The sequence below is a fragment of the Salmo salar genome, chromosome ssa03 (assembly GCF_905237065.1).
Source record: "Salmo salar chromosome ssa03, Ssal_v3.1, whole genome shotgun sequence".
Classification (NCBI taxonomy): Eukaryota; Metazoa; Chordata; class Actinopteri; order Salmoniformes; family Salmonidae; genus Salmo; species Salmo salar.
In genome coordinates, this window is record NC_059444.1 from 104,615,923 (window position 1) to 104,632,014 (window position 16,092).

General features: G+C 40.6%; 1 protein-coding gene across 1 annotated transcript in view; it reads right to left on the reverse strand.

The window, feature by feature from the left end:
* Nucleotides 1-1,349: 1,349 nt before the first annotated feature.
* The window catches only part of LOC123741878 (zinc finger protein 184-like), a gene marked incomplete at both ends in the record, with an annotated part of 464,177 nt that continues 449,434 nt past the window's right edge, over nt 1,350-16,092 (reverse strand). The window contains one exon of the mRNA XM_045716109.1: nt 1,350-1,834. Within this exon, the coding sequence (XP_045572065.1) occupies nt 1,350-1,834 (485 nt within the window). The remainder of the gene's footprint in view (nt 1,835-16,092) is intronic.

The following is a 16,092-nucleotide window of genomic DNA, read 5'->3' on the forward strand; positions in this document are numbered from 1 at the left end:
TTGGTTGCATAAATAATTATGATTACTAAATCTTACATGAATATTACACATGAAATATAAAAACCAAATGTACACCCCTTTGTTAATATGTATTAGCAATAATTCACTTAATGGCGAGGCATAAAATGTATCTTTGTCAGGCTTAATGTTTGAAATATGAGGTGATTTGAGTCATGCTTCTTCAGTAGTGGAATGTTGTAAATAAATACTGGAGTGATGTAGGTTTGCTCATATATTTGATTATTGTACTGTGACTATGTGTTTAGGCTGTAAGTATGTTGAAATTAAATTGTTTTCTTTTCAACTTTCAACTAAAACCAAACTTATATTGAATGTCGGGCATAGTCTTATTTTCAACGACATTTTGCTAGGTGAGATATCCCCAATGTCACAGTTTAAACGTGTCCAAATCAGTAGTACAAATGCAGAAGCAGTTTGTGATAAATTGAAAACCTAAACATAAAATGTAATACATACACAAACATCTGTCACAATAATCATATTACTTGTATTATTTAAAACAAGCACCTTATAAAACTGTACAAGCACCAAAAACGCTGTTGTTTTGACAAGTAGCAATAAATCACTAATATCGATTAGGGGGGAAATCAGGTTGTACGTGCTGTTGAAACTAACACAACTAAAAAAATAAACATATGGAAATGGCAGATGTATTTTACCTCACTGGTTAGAGGACAACCTGCAGAAGACAGTCAGCTACATTTTTGAGTGATGCATTTAAATGTAGGGGTCACTAAACAAAGGAACACAACACTTATTTGTCATCACTCATCAATATCATGTTGAAATCATTTGTACGACAGGAGGGAGATGAGGTTGCACATCCTGTTAAAACTAACAGCTCAAAAATCACACGGAATCTGGGAATAATGTGTACACCCCTGGTTAGAGGACAATTTGTAGAAAACAGCTAGCTACATTTTGAAGTGATGCATTTTGATTCCAGTGGGTCACCAACGTGGTAAGTGTAACACAGCTCTTTTTTGTTAGTCACTTTTTGTTAAATCTCATAAATAGTAACTCTTCCATTTCAGAGCCTGGATTTTCCCCCTGAGGTTAATATCCATATCATGTTGAAATCAATAGAACAGGGGACAAACGTTTAGGTTCTACATTGTGACATCATTAAAATACTCCTACTACAATGTTAAAACATTCTACATTGTGACATTTCATTGATATCATGAAACAACTCCTTCATGTATTTTCTGATGTTTGATCAGAGGTCTTTTATCAGAGTATCTCTTCCCACATTGATTACAGCTATGAGATTTCTCTCCTGTGTGTGTTCTCTGATGTGATACCAGGCTGTTTGACTGAGTAAAACTCTTCCCACATTCACCACAGCTATAAGGTTTCTCTCCTGTGTGTGTTCTCTGATGTGATACCAGGTTGGTTGACTGAGTAAAAGTCTTCCCACATTGATTACAGCTATAAGATTTCTCTCCTGTGTGTCTTCTCTGGTGCACTGTCAGCACTCCAGATCGACAAAAACTCTTCCCACATTGATCACAGCTATAAGATTTCTCTCCTGTGTGTGTTCTCTGGTGTAGTGTCAAAGTTCTAGATGCAGCAAAATTCTTCCCACATTGACCACAGCTATAAGGTTTATCTCCTGTGTGTATTCTCTGGTGAGCTGTCAGCTCTCCAGATCGAGCAAAACTCTTCCCACATTGATCACAGCTATAAGGTTTCTCTCCTGTGTGTGTTCTCTGGTGTTGAGTCAGATGGCAAGATTGACCAAAACTCTTCCCACATTCACCACAGCAATAAGATTTCTCTCCTGTGTGTGTTCTCTGATGAATTTTAATGCCTGATGAGGTGAATCTCTTCCCACAGTCAGAGCAGCAGTGAGTTCTCTTCCCTGTGGATCTCTGCAGGTGTTTATTGAGGTGTTCTAATGTGGAGAGACTCTTCTCTGCCTCTTCAGCATCATGAGGTTGTTGAGGCTCCCCAGAGGATCCACGATAGTCCCATATCTCTCCTGTGTGAACAACAAAGTCAGACAGATGATATAAAGGCCCACAACAGCGGTAATCCACTGTAAAAGGTGATGCCAACAGCGGAGCCATGGTGTACAACAACTGACGTCTGTAATGAATGTTACAATTATTTAATTTCTTAAAATGAGCAAGAATAGTCATATTTAGTCTTGTTTTCACATTAGTAGTAAAACTGATGATTGTAGGCTAGAAATCAATTATTAAAGTTGTTGAAATCCTAAGCAGTGTGCCAGACGACTTTTGGTCTCCAATACAGGCCCCTTTCTGTGTTTGCTAAAATTGCGGCACGAGGGCAAAGCACACACAATTTGGTTGCAGAAACTCCTCCCTTCTAATGAGGAAACCACTAGTTATGGATGTAGTATATCTGGTAATGAGGAAACCACTAGTTATGGATGTAGTATATCTGCTAATGAGGAAACCACTAGTTATGGATGTAGTATATCTGGTAATGAGGAAACCACTAGTTATGGATGTAGTATATCTGGTAATTAGGAAGCCACTAGTTATGGATGTAGTATATCTGCTAATGAGGAAACCGCTAGTTATGGATGTAGTATATCTGGTAATGAGGAAACCACTAGTTATGGATGTAGTATATCTGGTAATGAGGAAACCACTAGTTATGGATGTAGTATATCTGGTAATGAGGAAACCACTAGTTATGGATGTAGTATATCTGCTAATGAGGAAACCACTAGTTATGGATGTAGTATATCTGGTAATGAGGAAACCACTAGTTATGGATGTAGTATATCTGGTAATGAGGAAACCACTAGTTATGGATGTAGTATATCTGGTAATGAGGAAACCACTAGTTATGGATGTAGTATATCTGGTAATGAGGAAACCACTAGTTATGGATGTAGTATATTTGGTAATGAGGAAACCACTAGTTATGGATGTAGTATATCTGGTAATGATGAAACCACTAGTTATGGATGTAGTATATCTGGTAATGAGGAAACCACTAGTTATGGATGTAGTATATTTGGTAATGAGGAAACTACTAGTTATGGATGTAGTATATTTGGTAACGAGGAAACTACTAGTTATGGATGTAGTATATTTGGTAACGAGGAAACCACTAGTTATGGATGTAGTATATCTGGTAATGAGGAAACCACTAGTTATGGATGTAGTATATCTGGTAATGAGGAAACCACTAGTTATGGATGTAGTATATCTGGTAATGAGGAAACCGCTAGTTATGGATGTAGTATATTTGGTCATGAGGAAACCACTAGTTATGGACGTAGTATATCTGGTAATGAGGAAACCCCTAGTTATGGATGTAGTATATCTGCCAGGAGAAAAAAATGGTGAGCAAAGATTTTAGTTTTTCACGATGTATTCTGAATATTACAGCACAAGATCAGGAGTGCTACTCAAGGAAACTCACATTAAGCTCTGTGTCTATTCACTAATTCACCACCATGGGGGAAATCTCAGGGGAGTTCTCATAGGCTGACTGCAAAAATAGCCTCCATTTCTAGGTTGATTATGAGTGCATTTCACACTACTATTAGATTATAACTGTAAGGATCGTTTGAATCTCCAACTTAACTTTGTGATATAAACCAACTGCTTTATACTTAAACACTTCAACCAGTAAAATGCTCTTTGGCAAGTTTAGCTTTGCCATCAGCCTGACAATGAGGGTTTGTACGCTAAGTGTTTAACTTCTTACGGATCAGTGTTCTGCTAGCGTTCCACTTAGACAACATCCGGTAAATTGCAGAGCGTGAAATTCAAAATACAAAAATCGTAATATTAAACATTCATGAAAATACAAGTGTCATACATGATTCTTTAGTTTAGAATCTTGGTAATCGAACCGCATTGTCCGATTTACAATAGGCTTTACGGTGAAAGCATAGCATTTTATTATCTGAGGACAAAGCTAACCTACAAAGCATTACATGGGCTTCCTCCTACCTATCTTTCCGATTTGGTCCTGCCGTACATACCTACACGTACGCTACGGTCACAAGACGCAGGCATCCTAATTGTCCCTAGAATTTCTAAGCAAACAGCTGGAGGCAGGGCTTTCTCCTATAGAGCTCCATTTTTATGGAATGGTCTGCCTACCCATGTGAGAGACGCAGACTCAGTCTCAACCTTTAAGTCTTTACTGAAGACTTATCTCTTCAGTAGGTCCTATGATTAAGTATAGTCTGGCCCAGGAGTGTGAAGGTGAACGGAAAGGCTGGAGCAACGAACCGCCCTTGCTGTCTCTGCCTTGCCGGTTCCCCTCTTTCCACTGGGATTCTCTGCCTCTAACCCTATTACAGGGGCTGAGTCACTGACTTACTGGTGTTCTTCCATGCCGTCCATGGGAGGGGTGCGTCACTTGAGTGGGTTGAGTCACTGACGTGGTCTTCCTGTCTGGGTTGGCGCCCCCCTTGGGTTGTGCCATGGCGGAGATCTTTGTGGGCTTTACTCGGCCTTGTCTTCGGACGGTAAGTTGGTGGTTGTAGACATCCCTCTAGTGGTGTGGGGGCTGTGCTTTGGCAAAGTGGGTGGGGTTATATCCTGCCTGTTTGGCCCTGTCTGGGGTGTCATCGGATGGGGCCACAGTGTCTTCTGATCCCTCCTGTCTCAGCCTCCAGTATTTATGCTGCAGTAGTTTATGTGTCGGGGGCTAGGGTCAGTCTGTTACATCTGGAGTATTCTCTTGTCTTATCCGGTGTCCTGTGTGAATTTAAATATGCTCTCTCTAATTCTCTCTTTCTCTCTTTCTCTCGGAGGACCTGAGCCCTAGGACCATGCCTCAGGACTACCTGGTATGATGACTCCTTGCTGTCCCCAGTCCACCTGGCCGTGCTGCTGCTCCAGTTTCAACTGTTCTGCCTGCGGCTATGGAGCCCTGACCTGTTCACCGGACGTGCTTGTTGCACCCTCGACAACTACTATGATTATTATTATTTGACCATGCTGGTCATTTATGAACATTTTAACCTGTTGGGTCTAGGGGGCAGCATTTGCACGTCTGGATAAAAAAAATGTACCCGATTTAATCTGGTTACTAATCCTACCCAGTAACTAGAATATGCATATACTTATTATATATGGATAGAAAACACTCTAAAGTTTCCAAAACTGTTTGAATGGTGTCTGTGAGTATAACAGAACTCATTTGGCAGGCAAAACCCTGAGACATTTTCTGACAGGAAGTGGATACCTGATGTGTTGTATTGACTTTAAACCTATCCCATTGAAAAACACAGGGGTTTAGGAATATTTTGGCACTTCCTATTGCTTCCACTAGATGTCACCAGCCTTTACAAAGTGTTTTGAGTCTTCTGGAGGGAGATCTGACCGAACAAGAGCCATGGAACGGTGATGTCCCATTAGACACCTGGCGCGCTACTTCATGTTGGGTACCCTCGTTCCAATACGTTATAAAAGACTATGCATTCGTCCCACCTTGAATATTATTCATGTTCTGGTTAAAAAGGCCCTAATGATTTATGCTATACAACGTTTGACATGTTTGAACGAACGGAAATATAATTTTTCCCCTCGTTCATGACGAGAAGTCCGGCTGGCTTACATCATGTGCTAACGAGACGGAGATTTTGGACATAAATGATGAGCTTTTTTGAACAAAACTACATTCGTTATGGACCTGTGATACCTGGAAGTGACATCTGATGAAGAGAATCAAAGGTAATGGATTATTTACATAGTATTTTCGATTTTAGATCTCCCCAACATGACGTCTAGTCTGTATCGCAACGCGTATTTTTCTGGGCACAGTGCTCAGATTATTGCAAAGTGTGATTTCCCAGTAAGGTTATTTTTAAATCTGGCAAGTTGATTGCGTTCAAAAGATGTAAATCTATAATTCTTTAAATGACAATATAATATTTTACCAATGTTTTCTAATTTTAATTATTTAATTTGTGACGCTGACTTGACTGCCGGTTATTGGAGGGAAACGATTTCCTCAACATCAATGCCATAGTAAAACGCTGTTTTTGTATATAAATATCAACTTGATAGAACTAAAAATGCATGCATTGTCTAACATAATGTCCTAGGAGTGTCATCTGATGGAGATTGTAAAAGGTTAGTGCATCATTTTAGCTGGTTTTATGGTTTTGGTGACCCTGTCTTTGACTTGACAAAACATTACACACAACTCTTGTAAATGTACTGTCCTAACATACTCTAAATTTATGCTTTCGCCGTAAAACCTTTTTGAAATCGTAAAACGTGGTTAGATTAAGGAGATGTTTATCTTTCAAATGGTGTAACATAGTTGTATTTTTGAAAAATTTGAATTTTGACATTTATTTGGATTCAAATTTGCCGCTCTTGAAATGCACCTGCTGTTGATGGAGTGCACCACGGGTGGCACGCTAGCGTCCCACCTAGCCCCAAGAGGTTAACATCTTGACCATGTTCTGTTATAATATCCACCCGGCACAGCCAGAAGAGGACTGGCCACCCCTCATAGCCTGGTTCCTCTCTAGGTTTCTTCCTAGGTTTTTGGCCTTTCTAGGGAGTTTTCCTAGCCACCGTGCTTCTTTCACATGCATTGCTTGCTGTTTGGGGTTTTAGGCTGGGTTTCTGTACAGCACTTTAAGATTTCAGCTGATGTACGAAGGGCTATATAAATACATTTGATTTGATTTGATAGCGCCCCGCATACTTGCTGCATAGAAATATTTCTCAAACCAGCACAGCCGTCACAAAAATCTAAAATAGCGATAAAATAAATCACTTACCTTTGAAGATCTTCCTCTGTTTGCAATCCCAAGGGTCCCAGCTACACAATAAATGGTTGTTTTGTTTGATAAAGTCCCTCTTTATATCCCAAAAACTCAGTTTGGTTGGCTCGTTTTGTTCAGTAATCCACCCGTTCAACATGCAGACAAAATAATCCAAAAAGTTACCAATAAACTTCATCCAAACAAGTCAAACAACGTTTCTAATCAAGCCTCAGGTACCCTAATATGTAAATAAACAATAAAACTGTAAATCAAGCAAAGTGTTTTCTATCAAATACAACCAATTATATGCATATCCTAGCTTCTGGGTCTGAGTAACAGGCAGTTTCCTTTGGGCATGCCAGACTCTCCGAACTTCCGAACACTGCCCCCTAGCCCGAAGAAGTTAACAAATTGGCCCATAACTTCAACAAACAATAACATAGACATACTGCAGGACCCATAACTTCACCTAACAACATAGACCTAGGACTATAAATAATTTCATACTTCAGGTGAAACATGGAAACTAAAATGTCTTTCATGACATTTCATAACCTGATCACCAGATAATTTTGTGAATAATCCCACTAGGCTATTCTGTAATGTGTTGTCATTCTAAATGTCCTGAATAAAGGAAAATAGCTCTGTGTGTTGTACAGTAGCCTATCCATCAAGGAACAGTTCTCTACACATTATGAGCTAAGTATCTCTGTGTGCAAACAGACTAACGAGACACTACTGTAAATCAGGCAGACAATAACACATTATAAACATCAATTTCTTAGGGATGTTGGATCCAACGTGGAGCACGGCATAACTGTCTTTACCAGAGTAATGAATGAAGAAGCACTTTGGTTGTTGTTGCATGTCGTGATGTTTGTCATGTGACTGTCATTCAGAAAATGATTTCCTGGATCAGCTGATGATAGTTGAACATGTGACTAACTAAACAGCTACAGTATTAACCTGTTAGGGCTAGGGGGCAGTATTGACACGGCTGGATAAAAAAACATACCCGATTTAATCTGGTTACCACTCCTACCCAGTAACTAGAATATGCATATACTTATTACATATGGATAGAAAACACCCTAAATTTTCTAAAACTGTTTGAATGGTGTCTGTGAGTATAACAGAACTCATTTGGCAGGCAAAACCCTGAGACATTTTCTGACAGGAAGTGGATACCTGATGTGTTGTATTACCTTTAAACCTATCCCATTGAAAAAACACAGGGGCTGAGGAATATTTTGGCACTTCCTATTGCTTCCACTAGATGTCACCAGCCTTTACAAAGTGTTTTGAGTCTTCTGGAGGGAGATCTGACCGAACAAGAGCCATGGAACGATGATGTCCCATTAGACACCTGGCGCGCGAGTTCATGTTGGGTACCCTCGTTCCAATACGTTATAAAAGAGTATGCATTCGTCCACCTTGAATATTATTCATGTTCTGGTTAAAAAGGCCCTAATGATTTATGCTATACAACGTTTGACATGTTTGAACGAACGGAAATATATTTTTCCCCTCGTTCATGACGAGAAGTCCGGCTGGCTTAGATCATGTGCTAACAAGACGGAGATTTTTGGACATAAATGATGAGCTTTTTTGAACAAAACTACATTCGTTATGGACCTGTGATACCTGGAAGTGACATCTGATGAAGAGAATCAAAGGTAATGGATTATTTACATAGTATTTTCGATTTTAGATCTCCCCAACATGACGTCTAGTCTGTATCGCAACGCGTATTTTTCTGGGCGCAGTGCTCAGATTATTGCAAAGTGTGATTTCCCAGTAAGGTTATTTTTTAAATCTGGCACGTTGATTGCGTTCAAGAGATGTAAATCTATAATTCTTTAAATGACAATATAATATTTTACCAATGTTTTCTAATTTTAATTATTTAATTTGTGACGCTGACTTGACTGCCGGTTATTGGAGGGAAACGATTTCCTCAACATCAATGCCATAGTAAAACGCTGTTTTTGGATATAAATATGAACTTGATAGAACTAAAAAATGCATGCATTGTCTAACATAATGTCCTAGGAGTGTCATCTGATGGAGATTGTAAAAGGTTAGTGCATCATTTTAGCTGGTTTTATGGTTTTGGTGACCCTGTCTTTGACTTGACAAAACATTACACACAACTCTTGTAAATGTACTGTCCTAACATACTCTAAATTTATGCTTTCGCCGTAAAACCTTTTTGAAATCGTAAAACGTGGTTAGATTAAGGAGATGTTTATCTTTCAAAGGGTGTAAAATAGTTGTATGTTTGAAAAATTTGAATTTTGACATTTATTTGGATTCAAATTTGCCGCTCTTGAAATGCACCTGCTGTTGATGGAGTGCACCACGGGTGGCACGCTAGCGTCCCACCTAGCCCATAGAGGTTAAATGCTTTAGGTTAAAAAAATGACTCTTCAACGATTTTTGAAAAACATTTTGACGTCTCTGTGGGTCTCCCATCCTCCTCAACAACAGAAATGTCTAATAACGTCTAATACAATTCATCATTAATAATTCTGCAAGTTTTCTGTGTTCAGAAGCCTGATTCTACTCACTGTGGTAGTGTGGAAGTGTTGAGCTGTATTATTTGGCCTGTGGTCCTGTTGTCCCCAGTCCCAGTGGTGAAGATAATGTCTTAATTGAGCTTCTTGTCTGTGACTGAGATACGTAATCTGCACATTTACTAAAACGTCAGCTCTCATCTCTCCCAATGTTCTCAATGTCAAACGATGAAGGCCGGGTAGTTTTTTTCATGATTGCAACACAGGTCATTTTAGTTGGTTGGCCCTCGCTACATATTCGTCGCCAGACCCACTGGCTCCAGGTCATCTACAAGTCTATGCTAGGTAAAGCTCCGCCTTATCTCAGCTCACTGGTCACGATAACAACACCCACCCATAGCACACGCTCCAGCAGGTACATCTCACTGGTCATCCCCAAAGCCAACACCTCCTTTGGCTTTGAATTGCAAAAATCGCTGAAGCCGGAAACTTATATTTCCCTCACTAACTTTAAACATCAGCTATCTGAGCAGCTAACCGATCGCTGCAGCTGTACATAGTCCATCTGTAAATAGCCCACCCAATCTACCTACCTCATCCCCATACTGTTTTTATTTACTTTACTGCTCTTTTGCAAACCAGTATCACTACTTACACATCATCATCTGCTCATCTATCACTCCAGTGTTAATCTGATAAATTATGATTACTTTGCTACTACGGCCTTTTTATTGCCTTACCCCCTCACGCCATTTGCACACACTGTATATAGACTTTCTTTTTTATATTGTGTCATTGACTGTACGCTTGTTTATTCCAGGTAACTCTGTGTTGGTGTTTCGGTCGCACTGCTTTGCTTTATTCTTGGCCAGGTCGCAGTTGTAAATGAGAACTTGTTCTCAACTGGCCTACCTGGTTAAATAAAGATTAAATACAAAAAATAAAAAGATCCTATATCATAATGAATCAGATTACATGGAGAGGGGGGACCTGATCCTAGATCATAATGAATCAGATTACATGGAGAGGAGGGGACCTGATCCTAGATCATAATGAATCAGATTACATGGAGAGGAGAGACCTGATCCTAGATCATAATGAATCAGATTACATGGAGAGGGGGAACCTGATCCTAGATCATAATGAATCAGATTACATGGAGAAGGGGGACCTGATCCTAGATCATAATGAATCAGATTACATGGAGAGGTGGGGGGACTGGATCCTTTGTCATAATGAATCAGATGACATGGAGAGGAGGGGGACCTGATCCTAGATCATAATGAATCAGATTACATGGAGAGGGGTGACATGATCCTAGATCATAATGAATCAGATTACATGGAGAGGGGGAACCTGATCCTAGATCACAATGAATCAGATTACATGAAGAGGGGGGTTATGAGAGAACCCCCACATCACTAGCTTCTCTTTATTCAACCTGCCATCTACCCACCTGGGGACTGAGGCTTATGAGAGAACCCCCACATCACTAACTTCTCTTTATTCAACCTGCCATCTACCCACCTGGGGACTGAGGGTTATGAGAGAACCCCCACATCACTAGCTTCTCTTTATTCAACCTGCCATCTACCCACCTGGGGACTGAGGGTTATGAGAGAACCCCCACATCACTAGCTTCTCTTTATTCAACCTGCCATCTACCCAGCTGGGGACTGAGGGTTATGAGGGAACCCCCACATCACTATCTTGCATGTTTTGCAGTCTTGTAAAGATAAGGAGGGGACGGCTGGGAGGCAGGTTGGCATTTATTGTCATGAATCTTGTTCTGGAGGCAGGTTGGCATTTATTGTCATGAATCTTGTTCTGGAGGCAGGTTGGCATTTATTGTCATGAATCTTGTTCTGGAGGCAGGTTGGCATTTATTGTCATGAATCTTGCCCTGGAGGCAGGTTGGCAGTTATTGTCATGAATCTTGCCCTGGAGGCAGGTTGGCATTTATTGTCATGAATCTTGCCCTGGAGGCAGGTTGGCATTTATTGTCATGAATCTTGCCCTGGAGGCAGGTTGGCATTTATTGTCATGAATCTTGCCCTGGAGGCAGGTTGGCATTTATTGTCATGAATCTTGTTCTGGAGGCAGGTTGGCATTTATTGTCCTGAATCTTGCCCTGGAGGCAGTTCAGCAAAGTGGTCGCTAGCTGGCACAGGCACAAAGTAATACAATCAGATTTTAATCCTTACCTTAACCCTAACCACACTGTTAATCCTTCCCTTTAATTAAGACCATAAAACAACATTATTTTCCACAGCCAATTTTGATTTTGCAGCTGGCATATCTAGATGAAATCGCGCAGTTCTGCCTCCAGGTCAAGATTCATGACAAACATCAACCTGCGACTGGAGAGTTAATGTAAAATCAATTACAAAATTGTTGAGAAGCCTTTTTTTTAGACTTGGCACTCCGGTACCCCTTGCCATGTGGTAGAAGAGAGAACAGTCTATGACTGGGGACGCTGGGGTCTTTGACAATTTTAGGGCCTTCCTTTGACACCGCCTGGTGTAGAGGTCCTGGATGGCAGGCAGCTTAGCCATAGTGATGTACTGGGCCGTACGCTTTACCCTCTGTAGTGCCTTGCGGTCAGAGGCTGAGCAATTGCTGTACCAGGCAGTGATGCAACCAACCACAGATGGGTCTATAATGAGGTACAGCACACATATCTAGCTCAACCAACCATCGATGGGTATATAATGAAGTACAGAATACATATCTAGCTGAACCAACCACAGATTGGTATATAATGAGGTACAGAATACATATCTAGCTGAACCAACCACCGATGAGTCTATAATGAGGTACAGAATACATATCTAGCTGAACCAACCACCGATGGGTATATAATGAGGTACAGAATACATATCTAGCTGAACCAACCACCGATGGGTCTATAATGAGGTACAGAATACATATCTAGCTGAACCAACCACCGATGGGTATATAATGAGATACAGAATACATATCTAGCTGAACCAACCACAGATGGGTCTATAATGAGGTACAGAATACATATCTAGCTGAACCAACCCCAGATGGGTCTATAAGAGGTACAGAATACATATCTAGCTGAACCAACTGTAGAACCACTGAAAGCTCCTGCGTGTCGGTATCTTCACTAGTGGTTCCCAGCACCAAACCTGTAAACAATCATGTTCAAATGTATCTTCAGATACCCAGCTGGATCCCCTTCTGCTGGGAACTTCGCAAGAAGATAAACACACAAACACTAAATGTTTCAACAGAAGTCAAGGGTTACATTTACATGTGGTAAAGGAAAAACAACATCTGAAAAGTGGTTTCTAGAAATAAAAAGTAAGGAAGAAGATGTTTTCATCACATTGAATATGAACTTTGTAGTAGAGTGGAGTTGCTGGTTAAAAATCATGCAGATCACTATTCATCCAGACTACCTGGCATAAGTCCTTTCCACAGTCCTACTGCTTGGAGTTAGTGTTAGAGTTGGGTTAGGGTTAGGGTTGGGTTGGTGTTAAGGTTGGGTTAGGGTTAGGGTTGGGTTAGGGTTGGGTTAGGGTTAGGGTTGGGTTAGGGTTCGAGTTGGTGTTGGCTTAGGGTTAGGGGTGGGTTAGAGTTAGAGTTAGAGTTAAGGGTTAGGGTTAGGGTTAAGGATAGAGTTGGATTTGGGTTAGGGTTGGGTTGTGATGGTGTTAAGGTTAGGTTGGGGTTAGGGTTAGAGTTGCGGTTGGGTTAGGGTTAGGTTAGGGTTGGGTTGGTGTTAGGGTTGGGTTAGGGTTGAGGACAGGGTTGGGGTAAGTGTCAGAGTTATGGTTATGGATAGGGATGGGTTGAAGCTAGGGTTAGGTTTAGAGTTGGGGTTGAGTTAGGGTTGGGTTAGGGTTAGGGCTGGGTTAGGGTTAAGGATAGAGTTGGGTTAGGGTTATGGTTGGGTTAGGGTTGGGTTGGAGTTAGGGTTGGGTTAGGGTTAAGGATAGGGTTGGGTTAGGGTTGGGTTGCATTGGTGTTCAGGTTAGTTTTGGGTTAGGGTTAGAGTTGGGTTTGGGTTAGGGTTGGGTTAGAGTTGAGGTTGGTTTAGGGTTAGGGTTGGGTTAGAGTTGTGGTTGGGTTAGGGTTAGTGTTGGATTAGGGTTGGATTGGTGTTAGGGTTGGGTTAGAGTTGAGGTTGGGTTAGGGTTAGAGTTGGGGTTGGGTTAGAGTTGAGGTTGGGTTAGGGTTAGAGTTGGGTTAGGGTTAGGGTTAGGGTTGAGTTAGAGTTGGGGTTGAGTTAGGGTTGGGGTTGGGTTAGTGTTAGGGTTGGGTTATGGTTGGGTTAGGGTTGGGTTAGGGTTAAGGATTGAGTTGGGTTAGGGTTGGGTTTGGTTGGTGTTAAGGTTAGGGTTGGGTTAGGGTTATAGTTGGGTTACGGTTAAGGATAGAGTTGGGTTTGGGTTAGCATTGGGTTAGGGTTGGGTTGGTGTTAGGTTAGGGTTAACCTCTATGGGGTAGGTGGGACGCTTGCGTCCCACCTACTCAACAGCCAGTTGAATCCTGTGGCGCGTTATTCAAATACCTTAGATATGCTATTACTTCAATTTCTCAAACATATGACTATTTTACACCATTTTTAAAGATAAGACTCTCGTTAACCTCTATGGGCTAGGTGGGATGCTAGCGTGCCACCCGTGGTGCACTCCATCAACAGCAGGTGCATTTCAAGAGCGGCAAATTTGAATCCAAATAAATGTCAAAATTCAAATTTTTCAAACATACAACTATTTTACACCCTTTGAAAGATAAACATCTCCTTAATCTAACCACGTTTTACGATTTCAAAAAGGTTTTACGGCGAAAGCATAAATTTAGAGTATGTTAGGACAGTACATTTACAAGAGTTGTGTGTAATGTTTTGTCAACTCAAAGACAGGGTCACCAAAACCATAAAACCAGCTAAAATGATGCACTAACCTTTTACAATCTCCATCAGATGACACTCCTAGGACATTATGTTAGACAATGCATGCATTTTTAGTTCTATCAAGTTCATATTTATATCCAAAAAACAGCGTTTTACTATGGCATTGATGTTGAGGAAATCGTTTCCCTCCAATAACCCGGCAGTCAAGTCAGCGTCACAAATTAAATAATTAAAATTAGAAAACATTGGTAAAATATTATATTGTCATTTAAAGAATTATAGATTTACATCTCTTGAACGCAATCAACTTGCCAGATTTAAAAATAACCTTACTGGGAAATCACACTTTGCAATAATCTGAGCACTGCGCCCAGAAAATACGGCGTTGCGATACAGACTAGACGTCATGTTGGGGAGATCTAAAATCGAAAATACTATGTAAATAATCCATTACCTTTGATTCTCTTCATCAGATGTCACTTCCAGGTATCACAGGTCCATAACGAATGTAGTTTTGTTCAAAAAAGCTCATCATTTATGTCCAAAAATCTCCGTCTTGTTAGCACATGATCTAAGCCAGCCGGACTTCTCGTCATGAACGAGGGGAAAAAATATATTTACGTTCGTTCAAACATGTCAAACGTTGTATAGCATAAATCATTAGGGCCTTTTTTAACCAGAACATGAATAATATTCAAGGTGGACGAATGCATACTCTTTTATAACGTATTGGAACGAGGGTACCCAACATGAACTCGCGCGCCAGGTGTCTAATGGGACATCATCGTTCCATGGCTCTTGTTCGGTCAGATCTCCCTCCAGAAGACTCAAAACACTTTGTAAAGGCTGGTGACATCTAGTGGAAGCAATAGGAAGTGCCAAAATATTCCTCAGCCCCTGTGTTTTTCAATGGGATAGGTTTAAAGGTAATACAACACATCAGGTATCCACTTCCTGTCAGAAAATGTCTCAGGGTTTTGCCTGCCAAATGAGTTCTGTTATACTCACAGACACCATTCAAACAGTTTTAGAAACTTTAGAGTGTTTTCTATCCATATATAATAAGTATATGCATATTCTAGTTACTGGGTAGGATTAGTAACCAGATTAAATCGGGTACATTTTTTTTATCCAGATGTGCAAATGCTGCCCCCTAGCCCTAACAGGTTAATAAAGACACTTATAGTACAATATTATGGGGAATAGGAATGAGAGGGCTACTTACACCAGTTTTGGGAAGGGATCACAGCAGTGATTGAATGAGGGTATGAGGCATGAGTTGAGGTGTTCAGAGGCTTGACCAGTGCAGGACAGGATTTGACTGGGAAGACAATAACACAACACACTACACAGTGAGACAAAAGAGCTAAGAATGAGTTAGTCCAAGCAAGGAGTAAAATCATAGATGTGTAATAATGTCTTTGTGATTGACTCTACATAAAGTAATGAGAGAAAATTGACAGGGGTTCCCTCACAGTGCTTGGAGAGGAAACATTCAATGTGCCAGTGGATGAGTGGGCAACATGAGACATGGCTTCCAGTTCATGTGAGGAGGTAGTTGACAATGGTAGTGGAGTGGTCATCGCTTGTTAACTTGTTATGGATGGTGGGCAGTATTTTCACGGCCGGATAAAAAAAGTACCCGATTTAATCTGATTATTACTCCTGCCCAGAAACTAGAATATGCATATAATTATTAGCTTTGGATAGAAAACACTCCAAAGTTTCTAAAACTCACCATAATCATATTTACTATTATAAAAGTTTGATTACCTTTTGTTGTCTTCGTCAGAATGCACACCCAGGACTGCTGCTTCAATAACAAATGTTGGTTTGGTCCAAAATAATCCATCGTTATATCCGAATAGCGGCGTTTTGTTCGTGCGTTCCAGACACTATCCGAAATAGTAAAGAAGTGTCGCGCGCATGGCGCAATTCGTGAC